General features: G+C 35.8%; 4 protein-coding genes across 5 annotated transcripts; 2 read left to right on the forward strand and 2 right to left on the reverse strand.

Annotated features, from left to right (window-relative positions):
* Positions 1-5,597: 5,597 nt before the first annotated feature.
* Positions 5,598-6,020, reverse strand: LOC107919233 (uncharacterized). The gene has a single exon (XM_016848735.1). It carries the CDS (start codon positions 6,018-6,020, stop codon positions 5,598-5,600), a length of 423 nt encoding a protein of 140 aa, XP_016704224.1.
* Positions 6,021-7,015: 995 nt separating this feature from the next.
* LOC107920780 (50S ribosomal protein L13, chloroplastic) lies at positions 7,016-9,773 on the reverse strand. Its single transcript, XM_016850625.2, has 4 exons — positions 9,335-9,773; positions 8,735-8,920; positions 8,041-8,211; positions 7,016-7,360 (listed from the first exon to the last, which is right to left on the reverse strand). The coding sequence occupies exons 1-4, from the start codon at positions 9,596-9,598 to the stop codon at positions 7,244-7,246; spliced, it is 738 nt and encodes a 245-aa protein (XP_016706114.1). The 5' UTR covers positions 9,599-9,773; the 3' UTR covers positions 7,016-7,243.
* A 6,176-nt stretch (positions 9,774-15,949) lies between these two features.
* LOC107918725 (protein ROOT INITIATION DEFECTIVE 3) lies at positions 15,950-17,241 on the forward strand. 2 transcript variants are annotated; one of them, XM_016848312.2, is made up of 2 exons: positions 15,950-16,937; positions 17,059-17,241. In XM_016848312.2, exons 1-2 carry the CDS (start codon positions 16,034-16,036, stop codon positions 17,079-17,081), a joined length of 927 nt encoding a protein of 308 aa, XP_016703801.2. In that variant the 5' UTR covers positions 15,950-16,033; the 3' UTR covers positions 17,082-17,241. The 2 variants fall into 2 exon arrangements, with proteins under 2 accessions (XP_016703801.2, XP_016703802.2); XM_016848313.2 differs by having other exon boundaries at positions 17,071-17,241.
* Positions 17,242-23,626: 6,385 nt separating this feature from the next.
* Positions 23,627-25,329, forward strand: LOC107955354 (uncharacterized mitochondrial protein AtMg00810-like). Its single transcript, XM_041108645.1, has 3 exons — positions 23,627-23,668; positions 23,737-24,567; positions 25,267-25,329. The coding sequence occupies exons 1-3, from the start codon at positions 23,627-23,629 to the stop codon at positions 25,327-25,329; spliced, it is 936 nt and encodes a 311-aa protein (XP_040964579.1).
* Positions 25,330-25,840: the final 511 nt, after the last annotated feature.

Below are 25,840 nucleotides of genomic sequence, written 5' to 3' on the forward strand. Positions count from 1 at the left end.
CTCTTTCAACAACAGAAGTCGAATTTGTAGCAGCCACATCAAGTGCTTGTCAAGCTATTTGGTTGAGGAAGATTCTTGGACAAATTCAGTTCGTACAGCAACAGGCAACAACAATCTTTTGTGACAATAATTCAGCCATTAAATTATCAAAAAATCTGATTTTACATGGGAGGAGCAAGCATATAGATGTGAAGTATCAGTTTTTGAGGGATCTTTCTAAAGATGGTGTGATTGATCTTGTTTTCTGCAGAAGTGAAGATCAAGTTGCTGACTTATTCACTAAGCCACTCAAAATTGCAACATTTCAGAAGTTAAGAAAGCTCATTGGTGTTTGTTCGTGTTTGAGCTAAGTGCAACAAATAGCAAGGTTCAACAAAAAGCTTGCCGAGCAAGAATCGAGACTTGCGGCAGAAACAAAGAAGAAAAATGAAATAAATTTTAAGCAAAGCTAAAATAGAGAGTATATGGATGAAATCTTGATTGAATTCATTCATATTTTTTTAAAATGGCATAAAGCCTATTTATACAAGCTTACAACTTGACAACTTAGTTGGAATACAACTAAGTTTCATCATTACATCCACTTAAAATAAATCACCACCTACTACACTAACAAACTTAGTTGGAATACAACTAAGTTACATCATTACATCCACTTAAAATAAATCACCACCTACTATACTAACAAACTTAGTTGGAATACAACTAAGTTACATCATTACATCCAAATAATAATAATAATAATAATAAAACATGTGATTGCTACATGCTAACCATTGCTTCAATACTCCTCCTTGGTTTGCATGGAGCAAACACCTAGCTTCCTTCTTAGACATTCGAACCTTGTGACATTAAGGGCTTTAGTCAAAATGTCTGCAAGTTGATCCTCAGAATTACAATGGATCAGCTTCACTTCCTGAGCTTGCTCCATTTCTCAAACAACATGCAACTTGATGCTGAAATGCTTTGTTCTTCCATGGAACACTGGATTTTTAGCAATTGCAACTGAAGATTGGTTGTCACAGAAGATCTCAGTAGCTTCCTTTTGATGCACTTTCAAATCAGCTAAGATTTTCCTTAGCCAAATGGCTTGGTTGACAGCACTTGCAGCTGCCACATATTCTGCTTCAGCAGTAGATTGAGCCACCAGACTTTGCTTCTTCGAGCTCCAGCAAAACATGGCTGAACCAAGGTTGAAAGCATACCCTGAGGTGCTTTTCATGTCATCTATCGAGCCAGCCCAGTCACTATCAGTGTAGCCAACCAGCTTCAGATTTCCTTCCTTGCTGTACTTTAAACCATAGCTCAAAGTGCCTTTGACATATCTAAGCACTCTCTTAGCAGCTTGTAAATGCTTTTTATTACAACAATGCAAGAACCTTGAGAGCAATCCTACAGCATACATTATGTCTGGTCTAGTGGCAGTTAAATATAACAGACAACCAACTAGACTTCTGTAGGTTGTTTCACAAACCTTCTCAAAATCACCTTGGCTCGATAGTTTTTCTCCAACAGCAACAGGTGTTTTAGTTGCTTTACTGTTTTGCATGGAGAACTTGGTCAGAATCTTTGTGGCAAAGTTTCTCTGACTTAGAAATATCCCATTTTGTGCTTGAGTCACCTCCATTCCAAGGAAATAAGACATTTCCCCTAGATCAGACATTTCAAATACTTCTTGCATCTTGGTCTTGAAATCGACCAGCACTGCTCGATCTCCTCCTGTCACCAGCTGGTCATCAACATATAGGGATACAATGAGCTGTGTTTGTGTCCCTTGCTTCTTGACATACAGTGTTGGCTCACTCTTGCTTCGATCGAATCCCAAATTAGTCAAGTAGCCATCGATTCTGCTGTACCAGGCCCTTGGAGCCTGTTTTAAGCCATATAGGGCCTTCTTCAGTTTGTAGACCATATGCTCTCTGCCAGCTATCTCAAACCCTTGTGGTTGTTCAACATAGATCTCTTCATCTAAGAAACCATTCAGAAAGGCTGATTTCACATTGAGTTGATGGATCTTCCACTCGAGTTGTGCTGCTAAGGCAATCAGTAATCTGATGGTGTCTAGCCTGGCCACTGGTGCAAAGGTCTCCAGGTAGTCCAGGCCATACCTCTGACTGAACCCCTTGACAACTAGCCTTGCTTTCAGTTTGTTCAAGGTACCATCAGCATTTTGCTTGGCTTTGTACACCCATTTCACCCCAATTATCTTCCTTTTGACTGGCCTTTCAACTAATTCCCAGGTCTGGTTCTTCTCAATCATGCTAATCTCCTCAGCCATTGCCTGCTTCCACTCTTGCTGAGCTTCAGCCTCTTCAAAATTGCTTGGTTCAGCTATGGCTACATGAGCTCTTTCATAAATCTCAGTCAATGGTCTTGTTCCTCTAACTGGTTCATCATCAATGTCCATTTCAGGAACACTTTGATCTGGCTCAGCTTGATCTGCTGCAAGTCCTTCTGAAACTTTCTCAGGTTCATGTTTTTCCCAGTTCCAACATGACTTTTCATCAAATACCACATCCCTACTGACTGACACTTTCTTTGTTGAAGGATCCAAGATCCTATAGCCCTTCTTAACAGTGCTGTAGCCCACAAAAATACCAGGTCGAGCCCTTTCAGACAATTTGTCCCTTTTGACAGCAGGTACATGAGCATAACAGATGCATCCAAAGACCTTCAGATGAGCCAGTGATGGCTTGAATCCAAACCAGGCTTCGAATGGAGTCTTCTGATCCAAGGCCTTGGTTGGAAGCCTATTTTGAATGTAGTTTGCAGTGTTAACTGCCTCTGCCCATAGTGCTTTAGGCAGATTCTTCTGAATCATCAAGCACCTGGCCATATCCATCAAACTCCTATTCTTCCTTTCACTTACACCATTTTGCTGAGGTGTATATGTGTTGGTAAGTTGATGTTTGATGCCTGCCTTATCACAGAAGGCTTGGAACTGAGCTGAGGTGTACTCAGTCCCATTATCAGACCTTATGGACTTCAGCTTGCAACCTGTTTCAGTCTCAGCAGCAGTCTTGAACTTCCAAAACACTGAGGCCGCCTCTGATTTCTGTTTTAGGAAGTAAAGCCAGCAATATCTTGAAAAATCATCAATGAACAGTATGAAGTACCTGTTTCCACTTAATGACTCAGTCCTCATAGGGCCACACACATCAGTGTGCACCAGTTGGAGTTTTTCAGAGGCTCTCCAGGCTTGATTCGAGGGAAATGGGAGTCTGGCCTGCTTTCCTAGCTGACACACTTCACACACATCATCATGATCCACTGAGTTGATGAAGTTTTCAGCCAAGTCCTCTCTGACCATTCGAGCCATCGATCTGAAGTTGGCATGTCCCAGTCTTTGATGCCAATGCTTGGATTCATCTGATGTAACTGTGTAGGCAATGTTTGACTCCCTGGTCCAGTCAACTACAAAGCTCTTATTAGCCATAGGAACTGCCATCAGCTTGGATCCACTTGGATCATTGATTTGGCATTGGTTGTCTTTGAACACAACAGAATAACCTTTCTCCAGCAACTGAGCTATGCTGAGCAGGTTTCTGTCAATTTCAGGCACCAAAAGCACATTTGAAATCACTTTGGCACCTGTGGGGGTGCATATCAGCACATCACCCTTGCCTTCAGCTTGAATAAAATGTCCATTTCCTATCTTGACTTTAGTTCTGCAGCTTCTGTCTAAAGACTTGAAGATTGCAGCATCAGGTGTCATGTGGTTGGTGCATCCACTGTCTAGAAGCCAACCAGATGAGAACTTTTCTTGAGCAGCTGAGCATAACACAGCAAAGACTTGCTCCTCTTGGTCACTGTCCTCCTTAGCTACTCGAGCCTCAGCTTTCATCTGTTGAAACTGACTCTGCCTTGATTTGGCCTTGCTCTTGCAGACTCTCTCAACATGACCCTTCTTTTTACAATGCTGACATACAGCATCTGGATTGAACCAGCATTTTTCTTTTGGATGACCAGCCCTTCTGCAGTGCTTGCAAGTCTGACCCTCTTTTCTTGCAACATCAGTCCTTGGCTTGTCTCTCCAGGCCTTCTTGCCTTTGTAGGCAGTGTTTGTTCTTGCCTGAAAGGCACCTTCTTGATGCTCCTCCAGTCTGCTTGCTCTTCTTTGCTCTTGAGCATATAAAGCATTGATCAACTCTGTCAGGGAGATGGTGTACAGGTCCCTTGAGTCCTCGAGAGATGAGATTTTTGCCTCATACCTCTCGGGCAGAGTTGCAATAACCTTCTCCACTATCCTAGCTTCCTTGAGCTGCTTTCCAAGGAGCCTAATGCTGTTAACCACAGCCATAATCCTGTCAGAGTACTGCTTGATAGTTTCTTCTTCCTTCATCTTCAAATTCTCGAAATCTCTCCTTAAGTTCAGCAACTGTTGCTGCCTTGTCCTCTCTGTCCCTTGAAACTCCTCTTGCAACTTGTCCCAGGCTTGTTTTGGTGATTCACAGGCCATAATCCTTGTGAAAATCACATCTGACACTGAGTTCTGGATGCAAGACATGGCTTTGTGCCTCTTGGTCCTCTCATCAGCATGCTGCCTGATTTGAGCTACTGTTGGATTGCCTCTAAGTGGCTCTGGTTCAACATCTGAGTTGACTACCTCCCACAGATCGAAAGCTTGTAGGTAGGTCTTCATTTTAACCACCCATATGTGGTAGCCTTCTCCATTGAAGACTTGAGGTGCAGCTGGTGAAAAGCTTGATGAAGCCATGAATTTGTATAACAGATCCCTTAAGAAATAGGCTCTTGATACCAATTGTTGGAGCTAAGTGCAACAAATAGCAAGGTTCAACAAAAAGCTTGCCGAGCAAGAATCGAGACTTGCGGCAGAAACAAAGAAGAAAAATGAAATAAATTTTAAGCAAAGCTAAAATAGAGAGTATATGGATGAAATCTTGATTGAATTCATTCATATTTTTTTAAAATGGCATAAAGCCTATTTATACAAGCTTACAACTTGACAACTTAGTTGGAATACAACTAAGTTTCATCATTACATCCACTTAAAATAAATCACCACCTACTACACTAACAAACTTAGTTGGAATACAACTAAGTTACATCATTACATCCACTTAAAATAAATCACCACCTACTACACTAACAAACTTAGTTGGAATACAACTAAGTTACATCATTACATCCAAATAATAATAATAATAATAATAATAATAAAACATGTGATTGCTACATGCTAACCATTGCTTCAATAGTTCGATGGATGCCTCAGCTTAGTGTTTTCACCTTTTTTCTTGTTTAAACTGATCGGTAGCAATATCAGTTTAAGGGAGGGCATGTTAGATGTTATTTTGAATAATTTGAGTATAGTCAAATGTTGTTTAGGAGTATCTGATTAGTTCCTATTTTCTAGGGATTTAGTATCAGCTTAGTTGCTATTTTCTTGTGATTTTCAGTTGTACTTCAGCTTATATAAAGGATTGATTAATTGTTGAATAAATATGAGTTTTTTTCCTTGTTATTCTTTAACAGGCAAGGTCTGTAGAAGGCTAATATGCGATAAACACTATAAATTACGACAACTACAAAATTATTCGGATGCAACCAGGGATCGTCTAATAACCTTTAAAATTTTATGTGTAGTGCCCACTATCATATGCCATGCTGTCAAACTGAGGAAGATGAATGCTAAGATTTTTAAAAGGATTTGAAAGAGTTATATTGAAGCTCTCAGCCACTGTGGCTAACCAACCATAACAAGAACCACAGTATCTCCATGTATAAGGCTTGGGAAATTCAATCTCCGCGATTTTTGATTTGGATTGTAGGCTGTATAGTTTTCGCTTTGTGGCGCTCTTTTTGGATGGAATCATCAGCATTGGAACTAGAGTTGTGGATGATCGCCTCTTGATGTCGAGAAAAGTATTGAACAGTGAATGCCAATATTTGCTAACAGCACCAAATTGAACCCGACTGATGGGTTCATCTATTTTCTCAAGAACAGTAAGAAGACAGAGTTCTGGTAGATATTCCCAATCTGGCACAGAATTCCCCATACTTGTTCCTTCAGAAAACCAGTAGCAGCTTGGTCCCTGCAAATAATTCAAGTCAGGAAATAAAATAAGAGGGTGACGAAACTATGTATTTTCAGCACTTATATATGGGTATTTAGAGCGTGCAAATATTAGATTTTTAAATTTAGAGCGTGCACTTACATGGACTTCGAGTGTTATTTTTCCACTTAAATTAGGATGTTAATAGTCTTCCACTTCTAAAAGTTGAAATCAATTGTAAGTTTATTTAAATTAGGTTTCTATAATAGTTATTTGCTATTCCTTATTAAAATATTCCTTAATTTACATATGTTTTTTTTTTATTTTCGTGTTGTTATTTCACTGAATTACAATCTTCAACTTCTATTTTTAGTGAGTAAAGGATTAATCAATTGTAAGTTAATCTAAATTGGGTTAAGGAATAGGAGAAATGAGTCTTTGAAACTGTCTATTACAAAACCTTAATATCTATTTTTATCTTTGTACAAAACAAGTAAGCTTACTTGTGTCTTTTCTATTGTTTTCTTGTAGATACTTTATTGTAGAAAGGGACGATCGGATTGACTTAAAAAACCACAGTATCCAGAAATCTTTTAGTAGTTTTTGAATGTTTAACTTGGGTTATTTGGCATATAATAGGTGAATTGATTTTATGTTGGTTATTTGTGAAGTTAAACTTAAATGGTGTTTGCCTTTAGTTAGTTCTTTTAGGATAGATGTAAATATGTGTTGGTGTGGTATATATGTATGACTGGAACTTATTTGGTATATGTGGTATAAGCTTTATAAAAGAGAGTGAATATGGCAATTAGAATTATAGGTTGAATGGAGTAGTGCTTGGAGATGGGGCTGCATGCTGGATTTTTTGTTTCAATTGACATGCCTGCTGCTTATTGTAATCTTCAACTTTTAGACGAAAAATAAGCTTTTAAATTCTTTCATATGAGTCCGTGATAAGAGTTTCAATGTCCAACCATTAAATTTAAGAAAGAAGAATATTAGTGTGAATCATTTGATTAACATATCAAAGTTGGTTCAAACGTCAACCAGCTACAAGATTACAGATTAAAGCAACTGAAACCTAAAGCATTAAATTCCCATGAGTTTAGCATTCCACTTAACAACATAATGAAACTTATACCCCCAAAAACACGAGAAAATGGAAACCAACATTGCTTGCTCTCTTCCCTCTCGCTCCCAATATCCTGACCCTGCTTTAAGTTCGTTTATCTCTGCTTCTGCACCCTTTTGTCCCGTATAGGCAGCTCAATAGGCTTCTGAGCCTCATGTGGATGATCAGCGCCCTTATAAACCTTCAGGTGGTTAAACAATGCTCTACCAAGCTGAAAAAAATGACAGTTTAGTGTAGAGCTTAGCAATAATTAATAAAAACCATGCACCTTTTTTGAACAAACACCAAAATTCTTGACTGAATAAGTAAACACCTCTTGAAGAGAATGAAGCCAATGGATTGAAAGCAAAAGCTGACATAATCCATGGATACTTAATAACTTGATATATTGTTTCATTTTCTCTCAGAATGTGCCTATGATTAACCTGCTTTATTTTGCAATACTTATTATCAAAGTAATGCTTATTTGCAAAGAGCCTCAACCGCCAAGTTCAATTGATTGTTCTAAGACAAAGTGCATATACGAAGCATCCCAGGTAAAGCTATTACAGGAGACTACTTAAACTAGCTTAGCACTGTGTGCACATATGAAGTCCAGGATCAGTTTTTTCTCATTTCTGACAACCTGGCTAGAGTCACTTATGGAAAATTACTAATTAGTCTGAGCTAAGTGGAAAGTTTAGCAGCAGAATGACTACGCCACATACAAACAAGAAAAACTAGTCATTAGTCTTCATATTGATACCAATTAAATAAATTACGAGGCTTTACTATCCTTTTTATTTAGCAGCTGAATTATTGATATATGGGCTAGCTGGAAACTTTATTCTGATTCATATTGAACCCATATTTACATATTAGTAGTCATGAGTTTTAAACCAACGAACTCACCCGTCCTTTAGGAAGCATACCACGAACAGCATGCTCAATGATTCTTTCAGGAATTCTCTGCTGCAGCTGGTTGAACGTTTCCACTTTCATGCCACCTGGTCTTCCTGAATGCCTTCTGTAGAGCTTCTGGGTCCTTTTCTTCCCAGATACAGCAACTTTTTCAGCATTTACCTATTGAGTTGATATCCAACACAAATCTTTCTTTAGGATTTTTAGATCAAATGATAAACATATTATGATAAACCAGGCAGTATCATTAAAGCTCCCTCCCCTAAATGGTCAAATTAGTAAAGTTTTTAGCAACGATATCGGTTTCACAACTGAAGAAATATCGAGAGGTCATGGAGTGGAAACAACTTATATCATGTTTCAATCAAATCAACAACTTATATCATGTAAGAGCATACAACATAAAAACCCCTAAGTAAGATCTATAGACTTGCATTACTATTAGCAAATGCAATCAGGCCAAAGAGCTTCGACATTGTAAAGGAACAATCATATCCAAAATGAAAAGAAAAAAGCATTTTAGAGAGAAATTGTAACATGTAAAAAGAAAACAGCATTTTCGACATGATTAAACCTCTTTCCAACATCTAACCAATGGCAAACAATAACATAAACAAGTGTTCATAAAGAAAACAGCTAAAACTAGTCTTAAACAAGAAACCTAATGACCACAAAAACTACATACCACTATCACAAAAGCACCCATATCGACACTAGGAGTATAAGTGGGCAAATTCTTTCCACGAATATGCACAGCAATTGTTGATGCCAGTCTTCCCAGAATTTTGTCAGCTGCATCAACAATATACCATGTTTTTTCAGTATTAATGTGGTCTTTAGCTTTGGGATACCATGTGTTGTTCCAAATGTCCTGCATACAGAAAAGAACATGATTCAAATTAAGTAGGCAACAAGGGAGAAAAGCAGAAATATCATCATGAACATAGTAAGAAGCAGATAAATTATCCACAATGTTTCAGAATCTGAATGCAATCTCACATTAATATTTGTGAAGAAAAGGAAAAAGATGCAATGTAAAGAGAAATCACATCGCATACTCAGAACATAACTATTTAATTAAAATAAAACAATACCCAATTTTACAAAAAGCATAAAGTTTTACCATATCTTGTTAAAAATTCAAAGTTCAAACCAACAACAATCCCAATTTTAAGATCAAAATTGAAGGGGGAAAACACCAATTTTCACAAAAGAACCTTGAAAAAGAAAAAACTTTAAGAAAGGAAATGAAATAGAAAAAGAGACAGAGACAGAGAGGCATTACAGGGCCATCAGCCTCGGATTCCTCGAACATCCAACGTTGGTTTTCAGGGACAAGAGAGAGGTCCTGGCAGCAAACCCTGAAATCCCGTTTGGAGAAAGACAAGGTTGTTGTCCGAGCAGAAGAAGGTTTGGACAATGCTACTACAGGGAAGAACCCAAGAAATGAGCTTTGGTTACTGGGAATAGTCCTTTTCAATGAAGCAAAGGAAGGCCTCTCGGAAGAAGAAGAGAAGATGACTGAGGTTGAAGCACAAAGGAGTGCCATTTTCTTTGGGTTCTCTTCCTCTGGTTCACTCACTCTTGCTGTTTTCAGTTAACTACTTGCTCAAATTGGATAAGATGGCCTTTATTTTCCGAAGTTTTTCCTCCATTTTTCTTTTTCAGCAGCAAAAGTAAACTGTAAAATCTCTTCGTTATCGTTATTTAGGTTGAACTGGACCAGAGTAGGTTCGGGCCGCATGTTATCTGTCTTCAACGAAGTAAAGCCCAAACCTTCAAAATTGAATTTAACTAATTTTTCTATGCATGTATTAATTAAAATAATATTATAATTTTTTATAACAAATTAATTTAAATATAATATTTCTGGAATAAAAACCATTAAAACCAATAAATAATAGTTTTGGGGTCAAATGTAATATATAAAATATATTGGTATATAAATCATAAGGCTAATGTATTAAAACTACACTTTATTTAAATTATAAGCTATTAAATTATTTTTTTGTTACATCCCTAACCTATGATTTTTATTCATAAAAGTCCTTGATTTTAATATTAATGTAAAAATATTTTGAATTTCAAGCTCTTAATTTGATAAAAATTATATACACTTTAACATCAACATAAAATTTAAAAGAGTAATCAAACTTTTCAAAAGAATGATGAATTATGTTTTATATATAGGAACTTTCAAGAAATTTTAGAAAATATTAATATTAATATTAATTGTTATTTAATAAGCCATTCTCATCAATTCACATCAGCATAAAATGTAAGTTAGTTTAAAATTTTAAAACATTTTTAATTTAACATAAAAATCAAGGACTTTCATAAGTAAAAATCATAGGTTAGGGCTTATTTAACTATAAAAATTGTATAAAGACTTGTTTAAACAAAGTATAATAGTTTAATGGCTTGTTTAGTATATTAGCCTAATCACAACATAGGGGAGCAATAATTAGTTTTTAATAATTTATTTTTGTAAAAAATATTAATTTATTGTTTTTTAATTAACTTAAATGTTATGGATGGATTGATATTAAGTTTTTTTTTCTAAATATTAGAATATAAAAAATTGATTTTATAATTTCAATTATTTTTATGCATAATTCAAATTATTTATTTTTTCCTTTTTAAAAAATAGTAATTTTTACTAATGTAGTTTGTACATAAGTGTTTAAATAACTGTTAAAAAACCGGATTTTAAAAGCTAATATTACTCTTAAAATGTAATTGAATTATGTTGGTAGAAGACTATTTTTCTTAAAGCATTTTTAGTTGATATATATAATAAAAATTAATGTTAACGTTTACAATTTTTTTTAAAAATTTAGAATTTATATTCTTTTAAAGTTAAATTTAATATTATGTTTAGAATGTTAAAAATTCAGGTTCGAGTGCCACCATTTGCATTCGAGATGTGTGGATCTTTGGTCGTGCATTATACTAATTAAGTTCTACATTGCAGTTGGCCCAACATATATTTATTATTGTCTTATACTGATTTTGTAGTAGTAATAAATATTTAAATGGTTTAGTTAGTTTAATTTATTTTTAACATAGTATATTAAAGGGTAATTGAATTTTTTACACTGTTTTAAAACTGATATAAGTTTTTAAGGTGGTTAAGTCACCAAATTTGGTTAGAGAGGTCCTTCATACCAATCTCTATTCAACTTGGTCACTGTAATTGAGGCACCATGGTCAGAAACGTGTGTTTGATGAAGAAGAAATAAACGGATTGCTTGGTAGAAAGACGATCAAATGAGTGAAAAATTTATAGAACTTGAGTTGTAAGAAAAAAATCTCCACTAAATTCCCATATATGTTAAACTGCATTTACCAAGTTGTAAAGTTTTTTTGGAGAATGAATATTGAGATGTTTATATAATTCGGTGTAAGTGAATTTCCATTAATAAATTTCATTAAATTAGTCAGTGTTAAAAGTGTTCTGTAATTTAGGATTTAGGGCCAAAAGGAGGGTGATTTTTTCCAAGGGTATATTAGCTAAATGCCCATTAATTGAATTGATAGGAGGGAGCAGTTGTTTCCTACTCATTTTCACGTAAGAACATCCACAAAGTCTCTCTCAAATTTCCATCAAATTTAATCAATCAATGATAAGTAAGTCTGCGTCAATCAAAATTTTCATCCCTTTTCACGTCAAACTCAAGGTAGGTTGGTAGGAAGAGTGGGATTTATTGATGGAATCTGGTGATGTTATTAGTTGTAAATTGATATCAAATCATTACAACTCAGATTTGTGAAGTTTGGATTGGGTTTTTGATAGGTGAGTTTCGTTATATCAAATGCATTTACATTTTTAGTGTTAAATTATTATTAATTTTATTAAAATTTTTGTTATCATTGTGTTTGCGAAGTGAAAAAAGTGACCGAAAGTTCAAAGGAAGATAAAAGCGTTGGAAGAATAGTAAAATTTTGGTTTGTGCTCTCTTATTTTATGAAATGCCCTATATTTTTTTTTCCTAAATTACTAGCTCTGAATTCTGATTGTTGGGTTGTTAATTAAACTAGCTTAATGGTGATTATGATGGCCGATTGAAACTTTGGTGTGTATGTTGGTAGATTGTTAAATGTGGGTAATATTGTTGTTTATGTTGGAAATTCATGTGATAATGACGAAACAATCTTATTAAACAATTTTGAAAAGTTGATATGTCATAAGATATATAGAGTTATTTAAAGATTGTGTTCATGCGAGTTAACTTAGTGTACCCGAGATATTTATATTATAGTGCTTTGTACATTTTCAATGATCAGTTTGCTAAATCATATTTAACACACGCCAAAGATTTGTTATTGTGCACTTTATTGTTGCACTTTACACATCACTCTTTCAGAGAATTGAATGGATAGTTGAGTATATGGATTATATTTCTATATTCGGTTAATTGGAGTAAAGATTAAAATGAATTTATTAATTCAATTCGATAATAAATCCTCTAATGGAAATTGTACAACATTTATGCTATAAGATGAAAGTAATTATGTATATGACTTGTAATAGTATGAAAGGACGGAATTTGCTATAAGTTGAATGTATGATGCAATGGTATACTACTTGACATTAATGATTGTATTTATTGGATACTAAATTGATGTATGTTGTTGAATGATATGCTTTTAGTTTTGCAAATGTTCATTCTATTGTTAGAAATTAAGTAAATATCATTGAATTTAAGGAAAGTTCAATACGAGGATTTGTTATTTTGTGAGCAAATTATAAATAATTTGAGTGTTGGATCAAACAGTGTTAACCCTTAAGAGTCTCTTCAATTTACTGTTTTTTTAATAAATTTTTCTTATTTCTAGATTTGGCATGTACTTAAAAGACCAATATGTTATAAGTCTAGAGGTTCATTTTGTGTTGAATATTAACAATATTACTTGTGACCTTATGGTATATTTTGTTGACACTTTTATGTTGAGCATGCATGTAAAAGGAAAGTTCTTATGGAATACTTAGAGTGGTTAAATTTTGATTTAGATGTTGAATCAATTCAAAATTACATGTTTTATTTAAGTTTGTATATGATTAATATATTGGCCATTATTTTGGTTTTATGTCTACTATGGTTGGGTGCATTTTAGAGCAAGTTGGAATCATTTAGTGTCTTATTTTTGCTACTAGGCTTAATTATTACATTTATGGGTTTAAGCTTTGAGAATGGTTGAACAAGTATTGAGACATGGCAATGAAGTCTCGAGAGATCTGAAATAATAGTTAAATTTGATTGTAAGGGAGGTAACTCTCGAGACAATAGATCAAGTATCAAGACTTAGCATACAGAATTTAAAATTTGGGCTTTCAATTGATGTTTAATTTAAGACCTATTTGAACTTGTTCTTTGTTTGTTATGGTCTATAGTTGCTTGGATTGTTTAGTTGTATGAATAAAACTCGAGTTTGAATGTGTATTGATTAAATGCTAGATTGATCGGGTTGTCTTGGCAACCAATATGACGCTCCTTGTCTGATTGGACCTCCAAACTGGGTAAGGGGCTGTATTTAACTTCTATTTAATTTAATACTTAATTTTTTTTAAAAAAATTTAACTCAGTTCATATACAAATAAAATTTTAAGTTATATATGGTATGTTTGTACAAAATCAATCATTTCAATATTACTGCTAATAACAATATTTAATTAATATTATTGTGGTGTTAATGGATGCAGAGAGAAAAAGAATAAACCGGACTTCCTTAAGGCAATTCTTGATCCTCTCCATCTCCATTTTTTATCCAAAATTGTCATTAAATTTTCCAAAAAAAATCTTTTTTTTTACTGTAACATAAGAATGATGGCTGCGAACCCATGCATTTAAAAAATGTATTGTATATATTTTATTTAACAATATATTTCATTTTTTTAGAATATATGTTACCATATACTATACTTAATGCAAATTAAAATTAATAAATGTTATCATATATGCTATCATAGTTTTGCACTAAATCATATATAATATATATGGTAATATATATATACACCGTCTATACATACATTACTATATATAAATATAGAGTAAAGTATAAAAATAATTATTAAATTATTGCTTCATTCTATTTTAGTCAATAAATTATTAATTTTTTTTATTTAATTATTAAACTTTTCAAAATAAAATTTTATGATCACTCAAAGCTAATTTGGACTTTTTTATTATCTAATAACAAATTTAGTCTCCACTGTTTACACATTATATCAATTTGATTCTAAATATAGAACATTCAAAAATTTAGCCCTCAATGTTTATAAAATGTCATTTTAATTTGAATTATGAAAAATTCACATAACTTTATCTATAATTAAACAATCTATTTCCCTTACTTTTATCTTCTGTTTTGAAGCTGGAGATGACAACTTGAGCTCATTGTTTTCTATTTAGGGTATTGAATTTTGTTGTTTGATGATTTTTTTTTTAATTATAAGCTTGTTGGTTGTAGCCTCTGTTTAAGATTTGTAATCAACTTTGCTTCATCAATTGTAACGTTTTAAATATCACTACTATATGGTGTTCTTTTCATTTTTTTTCCCTTTTTCATGTGTTGGGTTGGTATACAGGGTGTACAAAAACAGTTTATGCCAAAGACGATGTTAAAAATTTTATATTGGAGTAGGATAAAATTATAAAATTTTGAAACCTAAGGCTAAGATTTTTGGGTTAAGAAGCTTAAATTATTAATTTTTTTAAAGGACTATAAACTAATTTATTGAGTTTTTTAGAATTAGAACTAAATTCATAAATTTTGTAAATTTTGAGGCTAAATTTATTGAATTTTTAAAATTCAAACTAAAATGACAAATTTTGTAAACATTGAATGCTAAATTTGTTGAATATTTTATATTTAGGATCAAATTAATATAATGTGTAAACATTGGAAGACTAAATTTTTTATTAGACCGATAAAAAATCCCAGACCAAAATATTTGATTTCAAAAAATTTAGTGACTAAATTGAAAAAAATTAACAATTCAATAAACAAAATAAAATGAAATAAATAATTTAGTGATTATTTTTATAGTTTACCTGGTAAAATGTATAAATTGATTTCATATATGTTACCATATATTACCATATATGAAAGCATATAGGTGATATGTATGGCAAAATATATTAATTGATTTTAGATATATGATAAATATATAGTAACATATATTAATTAATATGGACACATGCTAATCAGCTGGGAATACCACTAATATGCTGCCACATAAGTCTATATATGATTCAACAATATCAAATAAAAAAAGAGTTCAAACCTTTTTATTGACACTTAAAAATCAACTAAATTATAGATGGAGTGATAAAAACATTAGCATTTAAATTTGTAGTTAATAATAGTTTCAATTTTAATCCCTAAACAAATATTTTTGTTGAAAATTCTCACTAATGAGATAACAATTTGTATTTATTTTCATAATTTTTTTATTAAAATACTAAGAATAATGATTAAGGAATCCGTTACTACTATTTTAGACATACCATTTTACCCTTTTGGCCAAAAATAGGGTTTACATATTTGTTAATTTAATAAAAATTATATTAAACTATTTCCTTACAACTACTTATAGTCCCTCTTTAATCTATATGTAAGAGGAAAATGCGCTTCTACATTCTTCTATATTGACAGCAAAATTCATACTAATCCAACTAAACAATTACACTATTACACCTGTATAAAATCGCAATGCAGTTTTAAGTAACCATTAAAGCTATTAGCAACCAATGGCAGTGATGGAGGTATCTTTATGTAATCTTACAGCTGTAAATTGCCTTCTACCAAACTAAAACCATAGGCCCTTCACGTAGTAAGATTGCTTAAGCATTAATGGAGAAAACAGCCAAATTTGATGATTAAAACCACCTCGTTTTCAACGCCCAAGACCACAGAATCCTCTCTTTAACAAGTACTCATTCAGCCTCACAAACTCACCTTTAATTATCTCTCATTAAACATGTCGTCTCCTTCGCATCCTATTGTCCTCACCAGCTCCCTTAATGGTCCCGTTACTGCCTTCGATGCTGTCTCTGGTGTCCCTCTTTGTCACTTCTCTGGCAGCAGGTCTCCTTACCATGGTCTTGCCCTTGTTGGCAACTCATTCATTGCTACTTCTCATATATCTGCAGAGACTTCTTCAGCCTCTATTCATCTCTACAATTGGTGGTCTTCAACAGCTCTACACAATTTTCTTGTTCCAGAACCTGTTGCACCCTTGTCAGCTACCCTTGATGGCTTGTATTTGTTTGCTGGTGGCCTTTCAGGTTCTATACATGCTCTCTCAGTTCCTTCAGGGGAGATACTCGCATCATATTCAGCACATAACAAGCCTGTTTCCTGCCTCAAAATAAGTGAAGATGGGTCACTTTTGATATCTGGTGGTGATGATGGTACAATTTCTTTTGTTCCAATCTTTCAAATCATCGAGGCATCACCTGATAAGAGCTCCACCAGCTTGATGTTGCAGAGATTTGTTGCACATGATGGCTCAGTGACAGCAATAGACTCTATTATGGCACAGTGCAACTCTACCATAATATCAAGCTCGTTGGATTGCACGATTAAGATTTGGGGATTGTTGGATGGAACAAAGTTAAGAACAGTGACATTTCCATGTGCCATTATGGGGATAGCATTGGATCAAATAAGGAAAGAATTTTTTGCTGCAGGCTCAGATGGATTCATCTACAAGGGATCAATAAATGCTGAAAGCAAAAAGCATGTGAATCAAACACAGGAGTTCATTAGATGGGCTCAAAAGCATGACAGTGGGATTGTATCTTTAGTTATGGTGAGTGAGACAAACAATTTGGTATCTGCTTCAGAAGATGGGAAGGTTTATATATGGGAGATTGAAACAGGTGAGGCCATTATGGGACTTGATAATGATGTAGGGAGCATTAGTGATATGGTGGTAGCTAATGGTATGGAGCGAGGCTTAAATTTTGGTAAAAAGGCTGACAACTTTTATGATGGATATAGTGGATTATGCAGGGTGGAGCTGAGCAGGTCACTAAAGGACACTTTGGACATAGAAGATGTGTTGAGGGTGGCTACAAAAGACCGAAGCAGAGCCATTGATATGCTTGAGTCTGCAATTTCAGCGTATGAAAGGTTGCTGGAGCTCATTCTCAAGGAAGCCAAGAAAGGTCCTAGTAGCAGCAAAAGTGGAAACGAAAAACATAGCCTCTAAGACAATATATATATTGCCTCTAAATTCTTCTATGCAAAAGTAAAATGAAGACAAATGCACCTTGTTCGAATATGCCTTTCCCCTTTCTGTTCTTTTTTTTCTTGGTATGCGCAACAGCTTTTTTGCCTATTGAAATCATGATTTAAATATTGGAGATAATGGTTATTTTGTGATCTAGTTTAATTTTCTCCATCATTGATATTTACAGCATCGGAAACACATCCCTGATGAAAATTTAAATCCAAATTTGAACCCAGTAAATGTTGCATGATTATTATGCACTTGCAAGTAAATGGTACAAGAAGTTGGTGAAGAGAAGATGAATGTTTCATCTCTCCACTCACACTGCTATTTATACATTGTAATTTAAATTTAATTAACTTAATTTTTAACTATTAAATATGTTTAATTTATTAATTAAGCTTACTTAATAAAAGGTAAGTGGATGACATCAAATTCCACTTATTCATAAAACTTTAATGGTTAAATAACCATTAAGGTCTTTGCATAATTGTTAATTGGATTTCCAAGCATTTTTTAAATTAAAACTTAATAGCGGTTGTACTTTTATAATTTAGTCTTAAAATTTTTAGGCTAAAAATGACGTCGGGCCGTCTCAAGATAAAATAAATATGAGGGACGAAGACGAGTACCTATTCTGGTTTGTGCTTTCATGAGTTAAATTTAAATTTCATATACGGATTGTTGCAATTAGCTATATTTGAGGGAATGAATTTACTTGTCTCATTAATAGGTAAGTGTGAAATTATTGGTACCTTGTGTTTTATTTGTGTTTGTGTTTCAGGGAGAAATTGTGATAGTTTTAAGGTATGTTTGAGTTAACAGTAATGCGGTGGCGCTTGGAGACCCACACATCTCATTTCCTATGTGGAGAGTGCACCATCACCTTGGAAGATGCCGGATTGCAACTTGAGCTCCCAGTTCACTATGCTCTTATACTCAGACTTGTTTTCAATAGGACTTCCAACGTGAGCAGCTAATACACAAGAGAAAACCATAGGAGTTGGTGTGCCTTTGGAACTCTTCATGCAACTCCTATGCAACAAGTTAAGGATATACTTATGTTGGCTGAGAAACAACCCTGAAGAGTTATAGGTTACCTCTATACCCAAAAAATAATTCAACTGTCCCAAATCTTTAAAAGAAAACTTCGAATCTAAAGAATCCACAAACTCATCAATGTTTGGTTGATGGTTGCTTGTAATTATAATGTTATCCACATAGACAAGTACATAAAAAGAACCTCACCAGTATGCTTTATAAAAAGTGAAGCATCAGACTTCGCCAGAGTAAACCCAACTGCAACCAAATGATCTCTTAGTTTGTTGAACCAAGCCTGAGGAGCCTATTTGAGACCATACAATACTTTCCTGAGTTTACACACCAATGGCACACCTTCGCTTTGTTGTTTAAACCCTAGAGGTTGAGTCATGTAAATCTCTTCAACTAAGTCACCATTGTAAAATGCATTGTTTATGTCGACTTGCCTTAACTTCCAACCAAATGTAACAACAAGAGACAGAACCACCCAAATTGTTGTAGGCTTCACAACTGGACTAAATGTTTCATTAAAGTTAATCCCCGCTTCTTGTAGATACCCTTTTACAACTAAGCGTACTTTGTAACGAGCTACTGACCCATTGACATGCCTTTTAATTTTAAAAATCCACTTACATCCCACGAGCCTTCTATTAGGAGGTAACAGTACAAGCTCCCATGTCTGATTTTTCATGAGTGCCTGATACTCCTATTGAGCATTATTCATCCATTTTTGGCATAAAACTGTTTCATCAATTGACAATGGTTCACAATCAACCAATTCAACAGCATAAATCTTTAGTTTAAAAATCTCACGTTTTGATCTCGTTTGCATGGGATGTAAGTTGACATGTGCAGGAAAAAGAGGAAGCAAATACACAGGTACCATAGGAGGAAGTAAATCCTCATGCGAACCAAGTGAAGCACCACCATCCTACTCTATAACCATATTATTGGGATTTGACTCTGCACGAGAAATGACCTGTTAGAAGACATCCGGGTTTGATCAACAAGTGTTTCCACACTAGCATAAACACCTCCACCAGAACTAGACAAACACCCCGTAGCACTTTTATCTGAACTAATTGAGGACTGAACAGATACTTGTCGAGATAAGATTGGAACATCTGACCTTTGATGCTCCATCAATGAGGTGTCCTTGATACAAAACAACTCTATCTTGTTAAATAAATAGCAATCTTCATAAAAAACTACATGTCGAGACACAAAAATTCGGTCATTCTCATCAAGACATTTGTAACCCTTATAAATAGGACTAAACCCAATATAAGTGCAAGGTCAAGAACGAAATTTCAACTTATGCTTATTGTAAGGTCGCAGGTATGAATAACAGCAACAACCAAAAATCTTAAGTTGCATTTAATCTGGTGTTAAATGATACAACTTCTCATAAGGAGACTTGCCTTGAAAAATTGGTGGTAGAAGCCTATTTATTATGTAAGCAGCATGCAAGAATGCATGGCTCCAAAAATGCATAGGCAATGAGGCTTGTACAAGCAGTATGAGACCTGTCTCTACCAAATGACTGTGTTTTCTCTCGGTAATACCATTATGTTCAAACATATGTGGGCAAGTGAGCCGGTGTTGCATACCCAGCTGAGAAAGCACCTTAGTCAGTGATCTATACTCACCACCCCAGTCACATTGAAACTTTTTAATCTTGCAACCAAATTGAACACCTACAAACTTATGAAACTAAATAAATTTGTCAACCGCCTCAGCTTTTTTCTTCAACAGGTAAATCCATGTAAAACGAATATATGCATCAATAAAAGAATGATAATAAAGACAACCTTCTAATTGCAATAGAGTCGACCCCCATAGATTAGAAAGAACGAGATCAAAAGGGAACGAGTACACAGTTTGAGAAACAAGAAAAACTAGCTTATGAGACTTCCTAGACTGACACAATCAATAGTGTTGAAAGCTGGACTGCAATGCAACATGGAGCCGGAAGCATGCTACTATCGAGACCAGCAGCTATCGAGCTCAGCTCATTTTGCTTGGTATGCACGAATGGTTTTCAGACCAAATGAAGCAACTGATATTGCTGTTTTGTTTTGATGTAACTCAGTTTAGTTTGATTGTAACTAGCTTTAATAATTAGTTGGATTAAGTTTGTGATTGGATTGATGATGTAAAAGCTGATATGTCAGCTTATTTTGTATTTGACTTAAGCTTGTATTAGTTTAGTTTAAGTGGGAGTAGTTATGTCATTAGGTATCTGTCAAATGAACCAAAATTTGTAGCTCTTTTATATATTCAAATCTTGAATGAAAAATGTAATGTTCAGTTACAACTTTGCTGAGTATTCAATTGTGTTCATTGCTTTTCTTTTTCTTTGCTTCGATTCTTCTTGCTTCAGTCTTACAAATACAGATTTGAAACTTTGTTTGATGCTTGCTGCTGCCATTGTTCTAACAAATGGTATCATGAGCCTGAGTCTTTGAGGGGCCTTTGTATGCAATCTGTTGTGTTCGAATCAAAACCAACAGCAAGTTCAAAATTTGGTAAGATCGAAGCATTTGGATTCAGTCTAGCAGAATGAGTTTCACTCCACCACCTCCACCAGTGTTCACTGGAGAAAACTATCACATTTGGATAGTTAAAATGAAGACCTATCTCCAGGCACATATCTTTGGAGTGTGATCGAGAATGATGCTGAACCACCTCCATTGAGAGCCAATCCCACCATTGCACAGATGAGGCAACATACTGAGGAGCGAGCCAAGAAGCATAAGGCTATGGCCTGCTTGCAAAATGGAGTCTCTGATGTGATATTTACTCGCATCATGGCCTGTGACTCACCAAAGCAGGCTTGGGAGAAGCTGAAGGAGGAGTTCATGGGGACTGATAAGACAAGGCAACAGCAAGTGATCAACCTCAGGAGAGACTTTGAAAATTTGAGGATGAAGGAGTCTGAGACCATCAAGCAGTACTCAGACAGGATAATGGCCATTGTCAACAGCATTAGGCTCCTGGGAGTGGACTTCACAGAGAGCAGAGTTGTTGAAAAGGTTATTACAACTCTCCCTGAGAAATTTGAGTCTAAAATCTCTTCACTTGAGGACTCGAGGGACTTATCAGCCATTTCTTTGTCTGAACTGATAAACTCCCTGTATGCACTTGAGCAAAGGAGGGCAAATAGGCAGGAGAAGAATCCTGAAGCTACTTTCCAGGCTAAAGCCAGTGAAGGCTCGAGTGTGAGTGCAAAAGGCAAGAAGCCTTGGCACAATAGAAGGGTCAAGTCAGGAAGAGATGAAGCAAAAAGGGTGTTCCCACCATGTGTTAATTGCAAGAATACAACACATTCAGAAAAGTATTGCTGGTTTAGGCCAGATATTCAGTGTAGAAAATGCAAGCAGTTTGGCCATGTGGAGAAGGTGTGCAAGGGCAAACCAAGGGAGGCTGCTCTGCAACAAGCTAGACCTGCTGAGGACATTCAAGCTCAGGAGGAGCAAGTGTTCACAGCAACTTGTTTTGTTGGCACAACCAAGACCAGCAATGATTGGCTACTAGACAGTGGCTGCTCACACCATATGGCAGCAGATGAGAAGCTGTTCAAAAGCCTAGACAGAAGCTTCCACTCGAGGATTAGAATTGGAGATGGTAGGCTGATTGAGGCTAAAGGCAAGGGCAGTGTGTTGATTAGCACTGGTTCAGGTAACAAGCTGATCTCAGATGTGTTTTTTGTACCTGACTTAGACCAGAATTTGCTTAGTGTAGGCCAATTAGTTGAAAAGGGCTATACATTGGTTTTTAAGGATGGTTGCTGTATTGTTCAAGACATGAATGGTCTGGAGTTAGTCACAGTCTCTATGACTGATAGGTGTTTCATGCTGGATGTTAGCCAAATAGAAAGAAAGGCATACACCAGCCTTGTTGAAAGCACTAACTTGTGGCATAGGAGACTAGGCCATGCAAATTTTAGATCCATCGATCTGTTACATAGGCTGAATTTGGTTAATGACATTACAAAATTTGAAGTTAGTGGGAATGTTTGTGAGGTTTGTCAGCTTGGTAAGCAGGCTAGACTGCCTTTTCCTGCTGACAGTGCTTGGAGAGCTCAAGACAAGCTCGAATTGGTGCACTCTGATGTTTGTGGCCCTATGAGAACACCTTCAATCAGTGAGAACAGGTACTTTGCCCTGTTTATAGATGATTTAACAAGGTTGTGCCGGGTCTACTTCTTGAAGCAAAAGTCAGAAGTGTTTGAAGCCTTCTGCAAATTCAAGGCTTATGCTGAAAATCAGTCAGGCTGCAAAATTAGAGCCTTGAGGACTGATAATGGCTCTGAATATGTGTCTGAGAGTTTTCAGAAGCTTTGTGACAGTGCTGGGATTCACCATCAGCTCACAACAGTCTATACTCCTCAACAGAATGGAGTCTGTGAGAGAAAGAATAGGACTGTACTGAACATGGCCAGGTGCCTCTTGTTTCAAGGCAAGCTTCCAAGTCAGTTTTGGGCTGAGGCAGTCAACACCTCAGTGTATCTGCTCAACAGACTGCCAACTAGAGCAGTCAAGGATAAGACTCCTTTTGAGGCTTGGCATGGAGTCAAACCTGTGGTAACACACTTAAAAGTGTTTGGCTGTGTATGTTATGCACTTATTCCAGTAGAGAAAAGGACCAAGCTTGAGAGCAGAGCAACTCCAGGAATCTTTGTTGGCTACAGCAGCAACAAGAAGGGCTATAGAGTGTATGATCCTACAGCAAAGAAGGTTTTAGTCAGCAGGGATGTAAAGTTTGATGAGGAAAAGGTGTGGAATTGGAATGGTGTTGAGGCTGACTTGTCTGAATTGGACCAGTTAGACTTGGTTGCTGAACCTGCAGAAGAAGGACCAAGTAATGATGCTGTCGATGATATACCAGTGAGGGGCACCAGAACTTTGGCTGATGTCTATCAGAGGTGCAATGTTGCTGTGATTGAGCCCTCAGACTTTGAAGAGGCTGCTAAGAACAGAAGCTGGATGAAAGCTATGGAAGCTGAGTTGGAAATGATCAACAAAAATCAGACTTGGGAGTTGGTGAGCAGACCAGAACACAAGAGGGTCATAGGAGTTAAATGGGTGTACCGGGCCAAGTACAATGCTGATGGCTCACTGAACAAGCACAAGGCCAGGCTTGTGGTGAAGGGCTACAGTCAGCAGTATGGTGTTGACTACCTAGAAACTTTTGCTCCAGTGGCAAGACTGGATACAATTAAGCTGCTGTTTGCTTTAGCAGCTCAGAAGTAGTGGAGAGTTCACCAATTGGATGTCAAATCAGCATTCCTGAATGGTTTTCTCAAGGAGGAGATCTTCATCGAACAACCTGAAGGTTTTGAAGTTGTTGGACATGAAGACAAAGTGTATAAGTTGAGAAAAGCCCTCTATGGCCTGAAACAGGCACCAAGGGCCTGGTATGACAGAGTTGATGCTTACCTGACCAAACTTGGATTTGTAAAGAGCCTTAGTGAGCCTACTCTGTATGTTAAAAGGTCAGAACATGAAACCTTGCTAATTGTCTCCTTGTATGTGGATGATTTGCTTGTGACAGGGAGCAAAATTGAGCTCATTGATGAGTTCAAAGTCCAAATGCAGCAAGTGTTTGAAATGACAGACTTGGGGATCATGACTTACTTCCTTGGCATGGAAGTTCACCAGTCTGATCGAGGTATCTTCATCAGCCAACACTCATTTGCTTTGAAGATCCTAGACAAATTCTGCATGCATAATTGTAAAGCAGTCAGTACACCTGTGGCCCAAGGAGAAAAGCTGACTAGCAGTGGTGATCAGCAGAGGGTTGATGAGAGGCACTATCGAAGCCTAGTTGGTTGTCTGTTGTATCTAACAGCAACCAGGCCAGACATCATGTTTAGTGTCAGTCTGTTATCGAGATTTATGCATTGTTGCAATGAGGCACATTTGAAGGCAGCAAAGAGGGTCCTTAGATACATCAAGGGCACTGCTAGTTTTGGTGTAATGTTTGAAAGTGGGAACCAACTGAAACTAGAAGGCTACTCTGATAGTGACTGGGCAGGATCCCTCGATGACATGAAGAGTACCTCAGGACACTTCTTTACACTTGGATCGGGGATGTTTTGCTGGAGTTCAAAAAAACAGCAAACTGTTGCTCAGTCCACAGCTGAAGCAAAATACATTGCTGCAGCAGGAGCAGTTAATCAAGCCATTTGGCTAAGGAAGCTGCTTCATGACCTTAATGAAACTCAAGATGAAGCAACTGAAATTTGGGTGGATAATCAGTCTGCAGTTGCAATAGCCAAGAACCCTGTGTTCCATGGTAAGACAAAGCATTTTAAAATCAAGCTGCATTTTGTTAGAGAGGCTGAACAAGCAAAGGAAGTCAGCCTTGTGCATTGCAGCTCAGGGGCACAATTGGCTGACATAATGACCAAGTCCTTGGGGGCTGCTCGATTTGAATCTTTGAGAAGTGCAATTGGAATGTGTTGCATACAGTCCAAGGAGGAGTGTTGAAAGCTGGACTGCAATGCAACATGGAGCCGGAAGCATGCTACTATCGAGACCAGCAGCTATCGAGCTCAACTCATTTTGCTTGGTATGCACGAATGGTTTTCAGACCAAATGAAGCAACTGATATTGCTGTTTTGTTTTGATGTAACTTAGTTTAGTTTGATTGTAACTAGCTTTAATAATTAGTTGGATTAAGTTTGTGATTGGATTGATGATGTAAAAGCTGATATGTCAGCTTATTTTGTATTTGACTTAAGCTTGTATTAGTTTAGTTTAAGTGGGAGTAGTTATGTCATTAGGTATCTGTCAAATGAACCAAAATTTGTAGCTCTTTTATATATTCAAATCTTGAATGAAAAATGTAATGTTCAGTTACAACTTTGCTGAGTATTCAATTGTGTTCATTGCTTTGCTTTTTCTTTGCTTCGATTCTTCTTGCTTCAGTCTTACAAATACAGATTTGAAACTTTGTTTGATGCTTGTTGCTGCCATTGTTCTAACAAATAGACCATTTACAGAACATATTTATTCAATGCAACATTACAACTTTTAAATACTTGAGTAAGTGTTATATTACATGGATGACCTAGCATTTTGTGCCACAAGTTAAAACCAAGAGTGTCAATCATAGCCGAATGTACGAGTGGTTGTCCAAGTTGAGAACCAAACGAACCTAAAAGACCTCCATGATGTGTTGGCGGAGCAAAACGATACAACTCTTTATGAACATATCCCACCAACAAAACCTTCCCTGTCTTGATGTCCTTCACAAAACAATGATAGGGATGAAATTCAAAATATACCTGGTTATCCTTTGCAAGCTCAGCTACATAAATCAATTTTTTGCATACATTTGGAACATGTAAAACACATTTGAGATGCAACAATCTATTACCAGTGGCAATTGAGGACATTTCTATGTGAGTTATAGGAATAGGAACCCCATTACCCATCAAGAGTTGACTTGTACCTGTATATTCAGTGGAATGACTAAGAGTAGAAAGATCTTTAGTAAAAT

This window comes from Gossypium hirsutum, chromosome D13 (assembly GCF_007990345.1).
Source record: "Gossypium hirsutum isolate 1008001.06 chromosome D13, Gossypium_hirsutum_v2.1, whole genome shotgun sequence".
Classification (NCBI taxonomy): Eukaryota; Viridiplantae; Streptophyta; class Magnoliopsida; order Malvales; family Malvaceae; genus Gossypium; species Gossypium hirsutum.

Bases quoted from the DNA above. Each gene is read 5' to 3' on its own strand.
- LOC107919233 (XM_016848735.1), bottom strand. From the start codon at position 6,020: ATGGGGAATTCTGTGCCAGATTGGGAATATCTACCAGAACTCTGTCTT.
- LOC107920780 (XM_016850625.2), bottom strand. From the start codon at position 9,598: ATGGCACTCCTTTGTGCTTCAACCTCAGTCATCTTCTCTTCTTCTTCC. The intron at 8,921-9,334 runs GTAATGCCTCTC...TTCTGTATGCAG, and splicing joins AATCCGAGGCTGATGGCCCT to GACATTTGGAACAACACATG. The intron at 7,361-8,040 runs GTGAGTTCGTTG...CATTTTTTTCAG, and splicing joins GTATGCTTCCTAAAGGACGG to CTTGGTAGAGCATTGTTTAA.
- LOC107918725 (XM_016848312.2), top strand. From the start codon at position 16,034: ATGTCGTCTCCTTCGCATCCTATTGTCCTCACCAGCTCCCTTAATGGT. The intron at 16,938-17,058 runs GTGAGGCCATTA...TGATGGATATAG, and splicing joins TATATGGGAGATTGAAACAG to TGGATTATGCAGGGTGGAGC.
- LOC107955354 (XM_041108645.1), top strand. From the start codon at position 23,627: ATGGTTTTCTCAAGGAGGAGATCTTCATCGAACAACCTGAAG. The intron at 23,669-23,736 runs GTTTTGAAGTTG...GGCCTGAAACAG, and splicing joins CTTCATCGAACAACCTGAAG to GCACCAAGGGCCTGGTATGA. The intron at 24,568-25,266 runs GCAACTGAAATT...TTCTTGCTTCAG, and splicing joins TTAATGAAACTCAAGATGAA to TCTTACAAATACAGATTTGA.